The sequence below is a fragment of the Paralichthys olivaceus genome, chromosome 2, assembly GCF_024713975.1.
Source record: "Paralichthys olivaceus isolate ysfri-2021 chromosome 2, ASM2471397v2, whole genome shotgun sequence".
Taxonomy (NCBI): Eukaryota; Metazoa; Chordata; class Actinopteri; order Pleuronectiformes; family Paralichthyidae; genus Paralichthys; species Paralichthys olivaceus.
Genome location: NC_091094.1, coordinates 25982927 through 26001855, shown reverse-complemented (window position 1 = coordinate 26001855; position 18929 = coordinate 25982927). Strand labels below are relative to the sequence as shown.

The window sequence follows — 18929 nt, the reverse complement described above, 5'->3', positions numbered from 1 at the left end:
ACGCATGATTTATTGGGAGCTGACTCTTCAAATAAATTCTCAATAATAACAACATGAAGAAAACATAAGTCTTTTACAGCTATAAACAAACATCTACACAGACAAATTGGTTATAAAGCAGAATGAGAAATGCACTGTATGTGCAATAAACACTGGGAGAGACCTGGATAATTTATGGGCCATGTGTTCAGTTTAGATGAACATCACACTCAGAAGCTGGTGGTGAAGACAAACGAGCTCACAGGTCGTATTCAGTCACAGCGGGAAGCCGCAGGTGTAAATAGTAAAATGAATGGTGGCTGGATTCCATTTAGCTGCTTCAGTTTCAGGGTCCTGGTATTTTTCATGCTGCCTCACCCTCACTGGGACACTTGTAGTGAACAGAGCCATTGTTAGTGGCACCTGTGCTTTTCCATGTGTTTAAAATGTCCACTCTGAATGTTACATCAGGGACAAAGCATGTTGCGTAATGTATGAAAAGGCCTTTTACTCCTTCATAAGGACTCTGGTGTAAAAAAAGTCCAAAAAACACAAAGGTGCACAGCCTATTAGGCTCTTGGGCATCAGGTCAGACCCCAGTGAATGACACCAGTTTGTACACCTGGTTGTAGTTATACTCAGGCAGTATGGGACCGTTACATGGTGTGTGTGTGTGTGTGTGTGTGTGTGTGTGTGTGTGTTACTGACTCAGTGGGACCCCTGCTTTTGGATTTTGGGGGCAGTGCAACATTCAAATCTGCTTTAACACACGCCTCCTCCATTCAGCTCCTCCAGTGTGCAGATTGAGAGCTGCAGCAGAGAGGAGCAGAGAGGAGCGGGACACGCACTCGGGATGCTGTGACAACTGACGCTCCTGGAGGTTTGTGGAAATATGATGTTGCCCGGTGGAAATGATGGATGCAACAGACTCCAGTGACCCGTACAGCCGCCCGGCGCGCAGGACGCAATGGATAGTCAGCACCCTGGCTTACCATTACGGACTGGACCGGGGAGTGGAGAACGAGATCATCGTGCTGGCCACCGGCCTGGATCAGTACCTGCAGGAGATCTTCCATCATATGGACTATCAGGGTGGAGGCAGGATCCCCGTGGAGGACTTCAACATCCTGTGTGAGCTTCTGGGACTGAACAAAGACTCGGAGGACTCGGAGTGCGCCGGAGTTTTGGACAGTTTACCCAACGAGCTCAGCTTCAGACACTTCCACGCCAAACTGTGCGGATACTTCAGCACCAAGGCCGGGTGTCAGTACGAGAACGGCCGGCTGCTGGTCGGGAAGGACAGCGAGCATATCGAGACTCAGATCCGCCTCAGGAGCCCCCTGAAGCGGCGAGAGAAGCTGCTGTCCGTGGGTGCGAGCGGCTCCTGTCCCTCCGAGGACGGGCGGCACGCCTCCGGCTGCAGGGTCGGCTCCTGCACCAAGGAGTGCTACGAGGAGATAGTGGCTCTGGAGGAGGCCGAGGACCGGATAAGCAAACTGGAGGACGAGAATGCAAGTTTGAGGGAGCTGATCGAGGACATGAGAGCTGCACTTCAGAGCAGTGATGCTCGCTGCTTGGCTCTGCAGGTGAGACAGTGCTGGGTGTGTTGCACCAGGAGGAGGAAAAAGGGGAATAAGAAGTATTCTCTAGAACTAAGAAGGTCACAAAAACTTGCTTAAATGTTCTCCTCTTAATTTGGATCATAAAAAGATTAGTCTATAACTTTAAGCACATTAGTCCTTGTATCTGGGAACAGGGCTCCCTGTGGTCAACCTACTCTGTAGGGCATACTCTGGCTTTGGGCCCCAAGAAGACCTGTCACCAAATTTCTGAGATTGTTTTTAAAGGGTTATAACTTAGCTATAAAGCATTAGTGAATGATTTACAACCTAGTCATTAGTTTCAAGTTATAAACCCTTTGTAACTGGTGCCTCATTATCAAGTTGTATCAAGGTTTCTCAGTGTCGAGGCCAATAGTAAAGACTTTCATGATTGTAAATGCTTATCACTCAGTTATGAAATATCAGTAAAAAGGTTCTTATGACAACCCGTCAGCTCTGCTACTTTAAATATCAATAAGTTGTTGTTGGTCTGGACGACCTGTGGCCCTTTACAGAAAGGTAAGTGGCCCAATGATCCATTTCAAGAGCCAACTACATGACAGGAAAAGTCATTCAATAGAATCTTTATACGGAACCTTACATTGTTGTTCTTAATTGTGACTTGATTAGATACACAGCAGCACATCTTACCATATAAAGATCAACTTGAAGGTGCTCTCTTGGAGACAAACTGCTTTGTCTAATAGAGACACCTTTAGATGAACCCATAACCTGTTTGGTATTTCTGTAGTGCAATTTCTTACATTCAGTCAATTTCATTCTGGAGGAAAGTAAACACCAGCCACATTGATTGTTGTTTTTTTCACAACTTACCAACCCATGGCTTTTAACTCATCAAGTTATTTATTAATATTTTACAAAATCATGAGATAAAAACATTTGTTGCCACTTAGAAACCCTGCAAGAGAGGTGAGATATCCACTGCCCTTTATTAGTAACTCATTACATTTTCTTACTAAGACCAGATTCATTAGAGAGTGAGAATCATGATTTGTTATTGACTAACCAGCAAGGAAATGTGTATAAAATTTATTATACAAATTTAGGACATCAGTTAATCATTCATTAACCATAATTAAAGCATCGGTTACAACTTTTAGAAAGTACTTCCAAAAACAATTTTATAATTTTACCTTTACTTTACAGCTGCAGAATTTATTGTTTAGGAGAAAGTGAGACATCATATATCTTTGACAACAATATATTTAACACTTGACTTGTCAGGCATGCATTATTTAAGCCCTTTTTTTTTAAATTCACAGGAGGAGGTGCCACTGTTGCATCGTCTCAGTCACATTTCAGTATTTTCAAGGAATATTTTGATCTAGTTTCCTCAGGTCACCTGTTCCTCCTCTCCTCAGGTAGGACTATGGAAGAGTCACTCCAAACACAAACCAGAGGACGGCTGTTTTGTTGCCCACCAGAAACAAGTGGCCATTAAGAGCGCGAGCAACGGCAACCTGAAAAGTAGCACCTACAGCAACCTTAAGAGTCTGCAGAACATCATTCATGAGATCGAACTGCTGCAGAACTCCAGAGACCGACAGGCTGAGGAAGCCATGTTGTGTAATCACAGACTGGAGCAGGAGCTGTGGAGCTCCAAAGAGACTGTAGCCGCTCTGGAGGACTGCAACCGAGCTCTGAAGAGGGAGCAGGTGGGCATGAGGCGGAAGGTCGAGGAGGCCAGGCAGGCGCTTCTCAGTGGACTGGGTAAAGTGAAGGAACTGGAGGCCAAGGCCAATCACGTGCCAGCGCTGCAGAGACACATCCTCCAGCTGGAGTCAGAGCTCCTCTACTACAGGTAAGAACAGTGGAAACTATGTATCATGTAGTATTTACTATCAACAAAACACTGTAAGCTACTGCACGCCCTGATCACAGCATTAAAACCAGCAATGGTTTCAGATGGCAATATACCAGACCAATCTGAATCACATAATCACTTAACAAGTCAGAGATCTGGTTTGGGATTCAGAGCCTGAAACCTGATTAATGCTAAAGCCACAGCCTGACCATGAAGCATTGAGTTTGCTTCAAAGAAAGCAGTTGTCTAACAGTATTTGAAACATTCGATTTGAGGCAGAGTGTGATGTACTTTCTTTTTAACTTCCACAAACATACAATTGAGAAATCACTATATGCAGCAACCGGTCAGGTGTTTGGATGTGTGAAATTGCAAAATGTTTAACCACCAGTATTTCCTTTTCATTTTTCTCACTGATCCTTTCATCACTTCTAGTGTGTAGGAGTTCCGCTGCAGTAAATGCAACAGCACCAGTTTCTTCGAGTCCAAATGTCTGCTGTGCTATTCCCATTTCTTCTATTATTCATTTCAAGACAACAGAGAGACAACATTCTTGTGGTTTGATCAAAGAAGCAGCTTGAAAGCAAGTTCTGGCAGTGTTCTTTTCAAAGTGTTGTAAATACTTTAGCATTTCTTTTGCATTTGCATTAGTTTTTTGAAACATACTGAGGTTTTAACTGGGGGACAGTAATGATCTTATCTAGGAATTATAGGAAAACATTTTACAGATAACACATAGCAAGTGATCAGGAAATAGAATGGATATGAAGAAATATTTTAGAATCCAAACAACAATAAAATGTTGATTTTGTAAATTGTTTGGTGTCAGGTCAAACCTTTCAGGTGGTGGTGGTGGTGTAGACATTGGTGTTGCAAAATCAGATTCTAAAACCCTGGCTACCAAACTGCTGGAGTGAGATAGTTACAATGCTGCAACTTCAACATGCTGTTTTCTACTAACATTTTAATATGAATTCTTTATACATATAGATACATATATATAAATAAAGATAGTTGTTAATATGGCTTTCCCAAATTTTGGTTTTAGGGTTATGAAGCTTAAACTCATTGTAGGTTTGTGATAAGCCTGATTTTCTTTTGTCATATCTATTTTTTTGGGGTTATCTTTGTAAATGTAGAAGTTATCCCAGATGCTTTACTTTTTTTGACAGCTTGGTAGTGTACTTGAAAGTTGTATACCTGGTAAACGGTCACATATCACTGTTCCAGAGTGTAATGCAGCAATCTAAACTGTAAAAAGTCATTGTCTGATAATTACTGTTTCATCAACTATTTGGGATTTTAGTGCCATTGGATGTATTGTTAGTATAATATTGATAATAGCATTATAATACTGATTAAGATGCTGATTACCATGGCACTGGTAGAAGCTTCGAGGCATTTGGCTCAGCCCTAATATCATATTGGCAACATGTTGATGCATCAAAAGAAATGGCCGAAGGTCAAGGACAGAGGGCATAGACGAGACGTAGACCTTTTTTTCCAAACCTCTCCATTAGGTCCAGTCAGCTGTCTAAACTCTGAGAAAAACAATGTCTGGCTGTTCATTATGTCATGAAGAAGAAGGGCTTGCTTTGGCAGGTTACTGCATGAGGCCTTTGTGGCCAGATGAACCATAATGAATTATAATTCTTCCTAGAATAAAATGGCCCTGTTTACCTCTGGCTTCATGCCTGGAAAACTCTGCTATGCTTTTTATGATGCCTTGATGTGGTTTACTATTCCAATTTTCAGCCTTGTTGTGTTTTAGTTTATTTAACAGGCATCGTGTGTGGCAGGTCAGTGCTGCCTGAGCGCCACTACTGTTGGGAGCTATTCATTTTGGTGGAAGTAAGGGTGTAATTGGACTTTTAAATGTTTAATGTTTATCTTTGTGTCTGTTGTCCCTGTTCCAACCATGTAATCAGTGTCTGCAGGTCTGGTTTTCTTAGATAGCAGATGTCTTTAAATGGTTGAAACATCCACATAATGCTATTATTTGGACTCTTATTACACAGTCATACGCAACCGGACCTGCATGATTAAAGTCCCCACTACTACCTGCTTTTAGGTGGTTCAAAATAAGAAATCTAGCAGCTACAATACCCCCTCCTTTTACCCTAAACTCCAATAATCTATGCAGCCTGCGTACCAAAGTCTTTTCACTGCCCTTCCATTGATGCCGTAATGGTAAATAATTCAACACTAGAAAGGCTCGGACTTGTCGAGAGAGAGCTCCATTGAGTGAGAAGCTCAACAGACTGGCTATTCTCATCAATCTCCGCTCACTTCTTTCACTCTGCACCCAAATGAACAATACCACATAGGCACCCCCGTCCTATGGATCTTAGCAACTGAGCTCCATGTATATAAAGCCTCAATGCTTGCTCAGTCACAACTCACCCTGTGGCACAAGAGAGAGAGGTGCCGGTTTAACCCTAAACCTTTACGTTTTTGAGATAAAACATTTTTCAAATAGTTTTTATTCCTAATATGTTGAGCTATCTTAAAATGTCATTACTCTTTCAACTTGCTGTCTCTCTGTCAGATGTCTCAGATCATACGTGGTGGGTTTAGAGATGCAGCAGTGTGTCTGGGGGGACTGTTGAAATGATTGGCTGTAATATTATCTCTGTGGCTTATTCTTAAACTGCTTTGACAAGTAATGAGATTAGCTCTCAGTGGTAGAGAATTACAGGGCTGGGGGGGTTGATATGTGGCACTGCTTCTGTTCTGTGGATTCCACAGGGAGATAAAAATAATGGAGAAGGTCAGTGCTGATGCATCCATATGATGTTGAAAGCACAAAAAGTTCAGAAACAATAGGCTGTTTCTCCCTACTAGGAACATCTGCTGAAAAAGATGCACAGAGGCTGGTGTGGCAGAGTTTGTCCCCATGGATACAATAATAGGCAAGCGGAGTAAAACCAGTGGCTGTGTACCAGTAGCCACATATGTAGTGACGTACCGGACCATCGTCATCATGGTTATGATAATAAAAACATGGTTTTCACTTATGGAATTGTTACAGTTTTGGTTGGGTTTCAGCACAAAAACTACTTGGTTAGGTTTCGGGGAAGATTAGGGTTGGGGTTAAAAATAAATACTTCCTTGAAGTTAAGGAAGGTTGTCATGGTTATAATAATAAATAAACCATCCAGGTATGGTCATGAATAAAACAGATGACACTGACTTGACCTCCTCACTCGTGGACTTTGTCGCTCGATATAAAATGTCACCTGACATCCTCCTTTCCTCCCGTCATAATTAGTATGGCCACTAAAAGTCACATAACCAAAAACGTAAAGTTGTAAGGGAAGATATAATCTCTGGAAGGATTTAGTTTGAGCCCTAACAACAAATTGCTAATCATATTGGCTGATTGTATATTTATGTGAAATAGACAAACCAACCTTTGTGTTCTTAATTGTGACTAAGATCGATAGATAGCAGCAGATTTTACCATATATAGATCAACTTTTCTTAATGAAGACATAACTGGTTTGGTATTTCTGTAATGCCATTTCTTACTTATCTAACCTGATATACACCAATTCCAATATCTACAAAAAGCTCATATTGGTTGATAGTTTGATTTCTTGGACAACATGACGTTTCAGCCATCTGCTATTAGCTAATTTTAAGACTGGAAGAATAAGCTAAGCTGGCTCGTTCCAAAAGTAACAAAATCCATCTCTTGCACATTCACAGCTAACAAATAAAAGCTTTATGTCCCTTTGGTGAATTATGAAGTGCTGATTAATAAGGTGGTGCTGTTTGGCAGATTTTGATGGTATGGTACTAACAGTTTTATGTAGACATATGCTAAGACACCAGAGGGGCGCTCATCTAAGTCACAGAAAGTAGAATAATACATAAAATAAAACTCCTGAAATGTGGAACTGTTCTTATAACATGTTATTTGCGTCTTAATTTCACTTCCTTCCTTCCCTGTGTATTTTTTTAAAATCATTTGTGGACTTACATTTCTCTCATCTAGAAAATCCCCTTTCCACTTTCCATCAACATCCCAGCAGACGCTTAAAAAATGTGGTCATCAGTATGAAACTTAAGATGTGTGGGTGTTGTTGCATAACGTCTGTGATTTCTTTGGATTGTATGAGAACGGAGTGCAGGCTGAAGCTCAGATGGGAGCTGTGCCTTGTTAAGGAGTTGATTAGCACAGAAAAGTTTGTCTCAAATGTGATTTTCTAAAAGTGTCATTTGTAGCTCTGGTGTTTTTAAATTCCAAAAGGTAGAAGTGAGTAGAAATGGGTCACTGTAACCTTTAGAGCTCTGTGATGGCCAAAGGGATTAGACAATAGGAAACACTGAGAGAGGAACAAAAAGAAAAGAGGGGGAGGAAAGCATACCATCTGGAGGAAGAAGCAAACACTCAACTGTTTGTTCATGAAATGACATCCATGCTTTACATGGACCACAAGAGATGAATGGCTTCATTCAGTTTTTATCTTTTTTTGAGCCCCAAAGAAAACATATAGAGTGGAGATACAGACTCTCACTGAAATGAAGTTTAGTCATCTTTCATCCAGACTTTCTTCAGTTTGATGATCCTCTTGAGTCCAGGTGTCTCTGTCCAAGGATTTCTAGAGAGCGTACCTAGGCACATGTGTCCTCAGTGTGCAATTTGAACGCTCACTTTTTGTTTTAGTGTTACGCCTGCAGACTTCTTCTCTGTATGCCTCTAACCCCTGGCCCTCTGAAGACAGGCCCCAGGGGAGGCATAATCTCCCAGCCTTTTCATGCTCTCTGCATGGCGCCGGAGAGTGAAGGCAAGAGGAGGGTCTAGCCGACCATTTATCTGCCTCCGCACAAGAGCTGCGGCATTGTGTGGAGCAGGTGCTGCCTCGGCATTCCTGCCCATTAAATAATGTGGAAAGGACACACTCTTGGGATGTGTGGGACCCGTGGCGTTGTGCTGCTGCCGCCTTACTGTTGTTCTTGAACGGCCTTCAAAACCTCACACTGCCAAGTAGATTCATTTTCACATTGGACCACTGCCCCACTCTCCCTCCCTCTGGTTAGGAGGTATGCTGACATCAGCAGAAATACATCACACACAAAATATCTTATAAACTTATGCCACCCACCCTTGTTGGACTTTTCTCCCTGTTTATTTCCCTCTAGTTTTAATACTCTCATTTGTTTGACTTTGGGGGGATTCTTTGCACTTTGCTTGCTTAGTGAAAGCTTTACCACCCTCTGTAAATGTTACAGGCATTGGTTTCTGGCTCAAGTCTTCATCTAATGCTAAACAGTAATCACATCCCTGAAGCTGCTTTATTTGTATCCCAGAAACCACCTCATTGTTCGAGTGCGACTTCAGAAGACTTGATTAATAACCATCAGCTATGTAAACACAACCCCTCACCCGTCTCCGTCATGCTGCAGGGCACCAACAAGCGCTGAACTTTAAGTTCAAGCTCAAGTTTACAGCAGCCCCTCATTTTTAACCTCTGCAGAGAAAGGAGACTGTCAGTGACCGATGACACCTGAAAGAGGAAACTGCTCTTCGGGGAGTGGAGGTGGGGGAGCACAAGCGGGGGGTATGTTGATGGAAAGTTCACTTCAGTGTCGCACTGAGATAAACACAGGGAGGACTCTGGGTGTCCCGGCTGTAACAACAAACAGCTGGAATATGCCCCCCCTCCCCCACAGGCAAAAGAACATCTTTAGACTTTTGCTAATAGGGCAGAATACAGGATCCTATTAATTAGCAATGCCCTGACATAGCACAATAGAGCTCTTAATGTACACTTCTACTCCTACTGTGTGCCTTTAGGGAGGTTGTAAAAATTAGGCCTCCATTATGTCGACTACAAAATGCATCAACATATTTAACTATGCCACTAGCGCACTTTCTTTGCCAGAGCTTAAATTTCAAGCTTGTTATGTAGTAAACTAATTGTAAGATGTTTGTTTCCTTCATTGCAAAGAATAGTGTAATATACAGTCACAGTGACATATAAGCTATACTAGAATTTCCCTGTGTACTGTTAAGATTCACGTCATACTTCTATGTTATTCTAAGCTCGTTCCAAGTCCCAATTCAGTTTTGGCTGAGGATAAGTCAAGAGGTGCCTTTGATACAGGAATGTGATACGAAAAAACGAGAGGGGAAAACCATACATTCAGTTCAGGAAATGTTAAATTGATTAACTGTCTGATCTACTTGTTCGGTACTAACTCGAAAGTTGTAAGGTCTGTTTCAAGTTTCCAGCAAGGTTTGTATGGCCAAAGTCTGCCTTCATTCTCTTACTGCTTTCAAGTACACTTTAGACTATGACTTTACTATTCTCTGTTGTATCAATGGGACAAAGGGGAAACAGCCAAATAATTCGTAAATTGTAATATTCAAAGCAGCATTATTCCGTTTTTTGGCCAATTCAGATGTAACTCCAGATGTAAATAGAAAATATTTAAATATAAAGGGTGAACAACAATTTGTACAATTTAGGTGAAACACACTAGTGAAAACATCACTAGTGGGTGTTTAACTGTGTTGACTGGGTGGTGCCTTTTATCATGATTATTTGATAAAAGGCACCACCCATGATTGTCTAGCAGTCAGTAGTGCGGGGCAGTGCGCCTTCAGTCGGTGGACCAAGTTGATAAACTGCAGCAGTGGTCAGAAACTGGGTCAAATCGTGGGTCAAAATCAGATATATATCATACTTTTAATGTTTTTATTTCAACATATTAAGACAATATAAGACAACCATTCATGGGAGTCATGGTTGCTGATCTTTGTCATGGCGAAAGCATTCATAGTATTACTTCCTGTTTGGCAATTTCTCCACAAAGTAAAACCACAAAGTGTGTTTTGTTGCAGCAATGCATTGCCCAAAAGAAGTTACAGAGCTTTTATTTAGAAAAGTCGTGAACCTCGTTCAGAACACTGTGTCATGTGCTTAACAGACCTCTGAAATAACTGAAGTACCACACGAACAGTAATAAAGTAAATTCAGTTTCATTTTATTAAACAGTGACTATAAAAGCTTCATTCCAGGTAAACCAGGTAGGATGAACACAACATTTTCTAATTTCACTCTGCACCATAGAATGTTTTTAAAAAGCTTTGCACACAACCTCCAGCACACAAACAATAAAACATGACAGTATATTGAGTATATATTTGAAGAGAACTTCCTAATGACAACTTAGGAATAATGAAGTAGCTCTGGAGCATTAACACTGGACATGAGAACATCCCATTCTTAACAGGCAGGGTTAGAACGGACACTGCAGTTAGATCACACAAAAAATATTAGTTGATCCCAGCTATCTAATTTAATTAGTTGTATTGCACTGAATGAACATGTTGTCACTAGTTGTTAAAATGTTTTACCATTTGAATTGCTGCATAGACTTTATATACAAAATATACCATAATGGTTTATTCTGGCACAAAATCTGGCATGACTACCTAATTATTTCCCACTGAAATGCAAAAGCAGCTACTTTACACTCATATGACACTGTAAAGTCTGCAGTGCATTATACTTTCTCTGTATCTCAGCAAAATAAGTAAATGAATCGATACTTTTATTTTGGCAGGTCAAACTCATCCCATGCTGCTTTGTCATTTGGTGCATTGGCAAGAAGTATGATCCCTGTCTAATGAAAAGCTGATCAAATTTTGTCTATGTCTGCTGCATCTCACATTTCAACCACTACCCAGGAAGTCTGGCTGGACTTCTTTCAGGTGTCTCATCCAGTCAATATTCCCATACTCAGCAGCACCGCCCAACACTTCGGCGTAGCTCATCACCGTCAAACCATGTCATTGGAAACCCACTTTAAACAGTTTAAATCTCAACCACAGTCAAATACTAAGTAGAACAAATTTTTATATGATAGTTGGTAGGTCATTCATTTGACTATAAGCTCAAAAGTGAGGCTGTTTGTTGGAGTCTTTTCTTTTTGTTTGTAAAGACACAAAGTCATTTGAACATGTCTAAAGCCTGAGCGAGAAGCTGCGGCCTTGCCACAGTATTCACCGAACACAGGCTGCAGCCTCCCTGCAGCCACTGTCAATTAAAGTGCAATTAGTCACACCAAAAGCCTGCATTTGAAAAAGCCCTCCACCAGTTCATTCCAGTCTGAGCGTTTCCTCAGCAACCAGCAAAGTTTTGTGTGTTCATGCCCATACATTAGTTTCATGTTGGCCCAACTGCAGCTGCTGGCCGCCATGAACTAACTCGTGCTCTCCTCCACCAAGGCCCCCGCTAACTTAAACATCACTCTCTCTGATTGATTGCCTGAAATCAGGCTGCAATTACTGACCGTCAGTGTGGTCAGTCGTTTCTCCCCACACAGAACTCAAGAGTAGTACACAGATGCAGTGTATATAATGTTGTCTTACAGCATAGTCTGCCTCGTGCCAACAGGATATAAGCATGAGCGCTCTGTGACATTTTTTTCTTTTTTTTCATGGAGTCAGGCTGTTGAAAACCTTTTTCGAGATTTTCTTCTTTTTTTTTTTTCCTTCGGCAAGACATCATCATCTGGAAACACTTAGTCTGTGATTTACCAAGGCCCCCTATCGGATTTCCCCGCAACACAAAAGAGCAGACAGCAGGAGAAACCTAGAAAATCCAAACCATTGCAGAACGATTGATCCGCACAAACTTTGTCAGTTTGTCAGTCTTGTTTTAGGCACAAATAAAACACATGACATATAGATACACGTTACACATCTTTTCATCTGCAGATTAAAACAGTTGCAACAGAGCTTAGAAAACTGTTCATGCATTAAAAAATGTTTTCCCTCTACATTTTGTTCCATCCAGTGTTTTAACCTCACATCTTATACCCTAACTCCTGCACATTGAGAGCACCATTCTACCACTGACCCACTTTACTGTAAAATGCCTCTGAGATACAATGTCTGGCTTCAATTACCCCACCCAGATTTGGCATACAACATCAGAGGCCTCTATAAAATTATCATGGTGGTTGTAGATGTGGCTTAATACATACTGCCTTGTGTTACTTGATATGTTCTCTTTGATGTTGGAAATTGGTTTGGACTGAACTTTTCTCATCTGTGCAAATTTGAAGAGCAGTCTTATCCCCTTGGTCAGTGCCAGTTTATGTAGCAGAGGGTTTTGCAGCCGCCCAGATGGGCACATGTATTCACAGAGAACCTGCAGTCAAACAGCCCTGTTGAACAGACTCTGCTACTTTCAGGTCAGAGGTGTCAAAACTACAACTCCCAGGCAGCACCGGGGCAGAGCAGCAGCTGAGTGTTGGCAGCAGCAGGCCGGGCCAGAGATGCTGCCTGGATTCGCAACATGACCGCTGTTCCCCGACAGGGCGAGCTGTGACGACGCCAGACAAAAGTAAGATGTCTTTTTGGTAAAGACATAGAATGCATCGCTAATGTCCCTTTAGTGCATATGGAAGATTATTAGAAAGTCCATGATAAGCATCCATGCATTTTACCAACTAATCCCATTTACTCAAGCTCACTCCTGATAAATTTCCTAGCTATCAGAGGAATAGGCCTACAGGTGTGGCTATTTTTGTAGTTCATTACATGATGAAGCAGAAAGTAAATTGCCCTTTTAACAATTTTGTCACCAGTCTTAGATCTGTAAATATAAACGTGTCCTTCTGATTTAGTTATCAGTGCTACAGTAATCATGATTATTTTCTTGATGATGGTCTAGTGGAGGAGCAGCTGTTCCGTTCGGTGGAGGGACAGGCCGCGTCTGACGAAGAAGAGGACAAGTGGAGCAGAGATCAGCAGAAGCAGGTGGACGAGGTAAAGCGGATCTTGACCAGGCTGTCCTGCTGTGGAGACAGGTACAACACATCTTTGTCCTTACTCTATATTAAAGCAGGGCACCAGTCACACTACAGTCTATAGACAGCTGGCACACTATAATTTCAAGATGACATTTTACAAATATTATTTCTGATGAACACAATTAAACTGTTAGAAAACATGAAAGATATTTTTAAAGCTGCGTTAGTCTTGAAGGCAGAAGAAAAACGAGCTAATGCTGCTATAGCCAAGATGCTATGGCTGTTTTGTTTCCAAAACAACTGACTCACGGCAGGAGATCCACTAATATTCAACACATGTAGGAGTAAAGTTACACCAGCGAAAAATAGAGCCATAGAGCCAAACAGTGACCGCCCACTTAAAGAACGGCTCTGGTTCTGGAAATAAATTTCCCATTTATTTTCTCCATTGATGTTTCAGAAAATCCTAATTTAAAGAGTTTTAAACCTGGAACCAAGTATGAGATGGATCGTGACCATAAAACATTTCAGAGGTACAAGACTGTGTATACAATGACTTTAAGAATGAACGAACTACTGATCCGTTTAACCATTGCAAATGATGCCCGTTGTTGTAGCATGTCAGAAAGGGAAATCATTGTTGCTCTATGGTAAATTAAATGCTGATTAGCTGACATTGTTTTCATGGTTTTGGTAAACATTTCCGTGGTAACAGGGAGCTCCACAAATCAAACGTCACACCTGAGGATCATGGGTAGTGTAGTACTTCAACTCCATACCACTCCCCGTCAATGACATTTTTGGTTGTGAGTCCAAACGACACCTAAACCTAACCCGGCCAATTTTTCTCAGTCTATTGGACTCACAATAGCAATTCAAGAACCATCCCTATATAACCCTCACCACCTTTGTTCATGTTCATCCCTCACTGCTGCAGCTGGATGTACCTGCATAATTATGTAACTTAATGTATGAGTGCAATTCATTTTCCTTTTCCTAATGAATTCTTCCTCACATCCTTCCTTGAACGTTTTTTTTTAACTTTTTGACCTCAGCTCTGGTTTTTATCTGCTGCAGCTTCCTTGTCATCTGATGATGGTTTTAAAGTAAAACTGAAACCATGCCTCTGTCCTTCTCTGGATTAAATTTATTTACACTTAAATTGCCTATTTAGTCATCCAGCAGACACACAGCAACACTTGTGTCCCTGTCTCTGGCCACTTGACAGATGTAAATCTATTTATTATTGGTCTTAACCAAATCCTGGAATATTATGCAATAGATGTTTGAGTTCCTTCAGCAGACATTTAAACACAGTTTCTTTCTCACTCGGCTGTTTGGTTCATTCAGGGCACATGTTATATTGAAGAAGTCTAGACCGTCCTCTTTGTAATGTTTGAAAAGAACACTGTGGGTTTGTCAGATATTTCTTTGTGATAGTGAAAAAGAACAGACTCTCTGCTGCTGGAAGCAAGGCTGATGAAAGTGAACCACACAGTAAATGTGTAATAAAACCAAAGCAGTACAGTAAAAGAGGTGTAAAAGCTCCACAGAACTGCAGCAAGGGGTAATAAATCTCTGTCTCTTTAAGCATTTACTTTCATATTACACACATTTATTTGATTTATTGCTGATATTAAGGAGCATTAAGTTTCTTCAATTTATGCAGGCTCCTGTGTGCCAAGATGTACTTAAATGTTGTGTCTGTCACCAATCATGGAAAACAGCAATGCACTAATGAGATTAATTTACACAATGACAATGACAGAAATTATTCAACCATTAAACTGCTTTCTATAGCTGTTTTATGCCATGTTGTTGGGTGACGAGGAGTTGGAGCCTATTTAACGTCTATCACAAGATTTACACATATAGACCAACAACCCCATTCACACTCAGATTCACACCCACAATAAAATAAAGTATCAAATATGGTATTTTTATGTGAAAGTCTGAAGGATTAACATCCAAACCCAGTACTTGGTGGTGATGTTTAAACAACGGAAAACATCTTAGACATTTCACAGTAAAGCACGAGACATGCAACCATTTTCAATATGAACTAAATCTACAATAAAATGCTGCCATTGTATCGTTGCTCAAACATTACTTATGCAGAGAGGAAACATTTGTCCAAGTCCAGTCCAGCCTGATAGGCTGTCTGTCTTCTGTCACGTGTTGTCGAGCAGGTGCGACGACAAAGCATTCAAGAAGCTGCTGTCCAACTTCGGGAGCTCGAGGAGCGAGGAGAGCTGCAGTGCTGTGCTGGAGCTGCTGGAGAGGGTGACCAGGCTGCACAAGCAGCTGGAGCAGAAGGAGAGCCAGGCAGAGATAGACATGGACCAGGTACAGACCACCACTGACCTCCATCCCATCAGGGTGGGCCACGGCTGTATGCTCTGCCCTGTTATGTTGTAACTGAGCTGTTCTGTGTTCTGCCTTGCCCTGCATCATCAGGCGTTCTGCGGCTGTGTGTATGGTGTTAAACTAGATTAGAGAGGACTGGTGACGGTTGTTATGAAAGTGGAGGCTTCAAAAGCAAAACCACAGCTCGTGGCTTGATCTCGCAGCTTCCACCTAACCAAACCACCAGCAGTGACTACAGAGCCTCCCTCTGTGTGTGTGTGTGTGTGTGTGTGTGTGTGTGTGTGTGGTAGCAGCTGTATCTCGCTGGAGCTGACCACGGGAACACCCTCACCCCCTCCTTGTCCTCCATGACACTGAAGAACATCATAAATTAAAGCTCTCTTGTTACAGCCGAGTAGGATTTTCACAACACAGGAAGGGGTTAGGCGGAGGGTGACGTGATGTGTTCCCAGGACGTCTCAGCACTCAGAGAGCAAAAGTTAAAACTAAACAAAGTCGTGACTGTGAGGCTTTGTTTATGTGCAGGAAGTGTGGGATGAGACATTTGTCCTTCAATGTGCTATGATGTAATGGTGCACCGCGGGGATTTCCAACATCTACATTGGATGTATTTACATTGTATTGACCTCCAAGGCAAAAAATTATATTTCCAAGAGTGACATATCCACCTGCTCCTAATCTTAATCTGCATTTTGTCTTAAAGGATACATTTGAAGACTTTTTGCAACAAATCCCCACAAAATACAAAGAACAACTTGACATTGTCTTTCATTATTGAGTTTGTGTCCCCAAAACCTGATGTATCTCATGTCTCTATGCCATTGAATGCAATTTGTGTTTAAAGACTATTGAAAACAGTGAGCAACACTATTGCACTGGGTGACACCTTGCTTCACTGGGTTTTTTTGACTCAATCCAAATGTGTATTAATCTGCAGAAGAAAGTATTCCTACACAGTATACTGTATGTACACACACACACACACAATTGTTTCTCCATGACGTAAGAAGATATTACCTTGACTTATATTGATTCCATAGTTACAACTTGCCTAACCCTAACCCTTACCCTAACCTAAACCTAAAGTTAACCTAACCTTAAAACGTTTCTTCACCTTTAATTTTAATGATGATAACTTTTGACAAACATGTAAATACCTGGACCACACTCACACACACACACACACACCCAGATATATGCAAGCTATACATATTCTTTTTCACCTATCTGTAACGATTTATTGGAAAGACCTTTATTCCAATCCCAGTCACATTTATTTTTTAACTAATGCACTCACACAGTGTGACAGTGTAAAAGCCTCCAAAGCCTTCTGTTGACCACTAAGAGTTTTCATTGTTACTTTGATTGATTGTTACTTTGATGTGATGATTTATGGAAATGTTTAAAATGAATCATTCAAGATTTTGGGAAATGCACATGTGCTTTCTAGTGGAAATTTCAGTGAACAATGATGTCTCTGATGTTGTCATGTCAGATAAACCATATGAGAATTCCCATTAATCCATGCAGATGGAGATTATTGTCCCTGAGTTAGACAGCCTTGTGTTGTGTGTTTCAGATGAAGGATTCTTTGGTCCAGGAGCTCCAGCAGAAGGCCGAGGAGACCGAGCTGCTTCAGATGGAGCTGCAAATGTTGGAGACAGAGAGGGTTCGTCTGTCACTGGTGGAGGAGAAACTCGTGGACATTCTGCAGCTCCTCCAGCAGCTCAGAGACCTGGTTAGTCGTAGTAACTGAGTCCTGACAAGTCGATCCTGAAATTTTTATTGAACTGAAGCCATGGTTTTGTGATCATCTGCACGTTTGGAGCATGCTAAGGTCTTAACATATTGTTTTGATTGTTAGCACAATGAAAAGCCTTGTAAACAGGAGGGAGAACATGAACTAAAACTCAAAGTAATGAAAATCATTTTGCAGAGTTGGCAGCTGAGGGAATCCACCCACACTCCGCTGGAGTTATTTTCCTGGTCGGTCTTTAGAAACAAATCTCCATACAGACATTAGTCTTTCCACGTTGACCATGTTTGAGTTAACACATGTCTTACCAGTCATAGACATCACGTGGGTTTTTGACCATGTTTTTGTGATCTAACACTAACAGTGGGACATTGATTATAGATGTGAGAGTAGTTCTGTTGTTGTAAGAGTCAGACTATCTGTTAAAGTGCCTATTAATTGTCTGACAGCCGTCTAAGAGTAGCTCTCTCTCGTTTCAGAATGTCTCGCGAAGGTCTCTTGGGAAAATCTTGCTCAGCACTTTGGAGTCTTGCAGCGACCCACAACACGGTTAGTGGAGCTCGCATGCCTAATAAAATCAATGTGAAATGTGATAATGAAAACTAACAGTGACTCGGGGCAGGGAATTCAATTATGTTCTCGTCTGTAACATGATTTCCACAGCGGTCACCTTCTGTTGTTTTTATTGCACAGGGAAAGCCCACATTCTGGAGGTGCTCAACGCTCTCTACCATGAACTGGCTGCCTGTGAGATTCTGTCCACTGGTGGACCTCTGCAGAGAACACAGAGTCAGCAGTCTCTGAACGCTCTCATCATCTCCTGCTAGACAACACCGCCTCCTGCTGGGCCAGTCTGCTTCCAACAGCCTTTCGCCACGATACCAGAATCCATAACAGCGGTCAATAAACAGGCGGATTGATGTGAATAGTGTATTATTAGTGTATTATATTGTAGCTTATACTCCTGTCATCTATAAAGGGAAATTAGTCTAGAGAGTTAATTATTGCAGTGAAGGGCTTTATTACTTCTAAAGTAAATTCTTGCTTTTTATTTCTTTCATAATCCATAAAGATGTTTTTATTTTTCCACAAATAGTTCTGAATGTGAAAATGTTGAAATAAGCTAAACATTAAATAGACATGAAGTTGTCTATGAAATGTATCAACCACCTGGAATGATAACATGTCTGATAGAACTTAAGGGAAGCTGCAGCTCAATGTACGTGCTTCATTCATCTGCATATTAAGATTAAATATATTGCAACACCTTTAGAAGACTTTGTCATAACAAACACACACCGAGAAAACATACATACTGGCCAAACTCTGAGAAATGATTGGTTTCAACCATTGGGAAGCCTCAGTGTTATTTGATGGTGCATGTGCATCAGTGATGTTGGGAAATACTTCTTCAGGATAATTTTTCCATGCACCGCACATATAATATAATAAAACAGCTTTACCTTCAACTCTTTCTGAAACATGAATCTTATGAGTTGGATCGGTTGCATTGTCATTGCTGTCTTGCTTTGCACACAAAACCACTCACTGATGTCACTGAGTCATGCCATTAAAGCCTTTCAGTTCTGCAGAACTTTATTCATTCATTTATATGTGTCTGTGAAAA

At 41.2% G+C, this 18929-nt stretch overlaps 1 protein-coding gene across 1 annotated transcript; it reads left to right on the top strand.

The window, feature by feature from the left end:
* Window positions 1-761: 761 nt before the first annotated feature.
* Window positions 762-18568, top strand: efcc1 (EF-hand and coiled-coil domain containing 1). The gene is made up of 8 exons (XM_020086372.2): window positions 762-1565; window positions 2963-3402; window positions 12619-12770; window positions 13101-13236; window positions 15369-15525; window positions 17126-17284; window positions 17782-17851; window positions 17996-18568. Exons 1-8 carry the CDS (start codon window positions 891-893, stop codon window positions 18127-18129), a joined length of 1923 nt encoding a protein of 640 aa, XP_019941931.1. The 5' UTR covers window positions 762-890; the 3' UTR covers window positions 18130-18568.
* The last annotated feature ends 361 nt before the right edge of the window (window positions 18569-18929 follow it).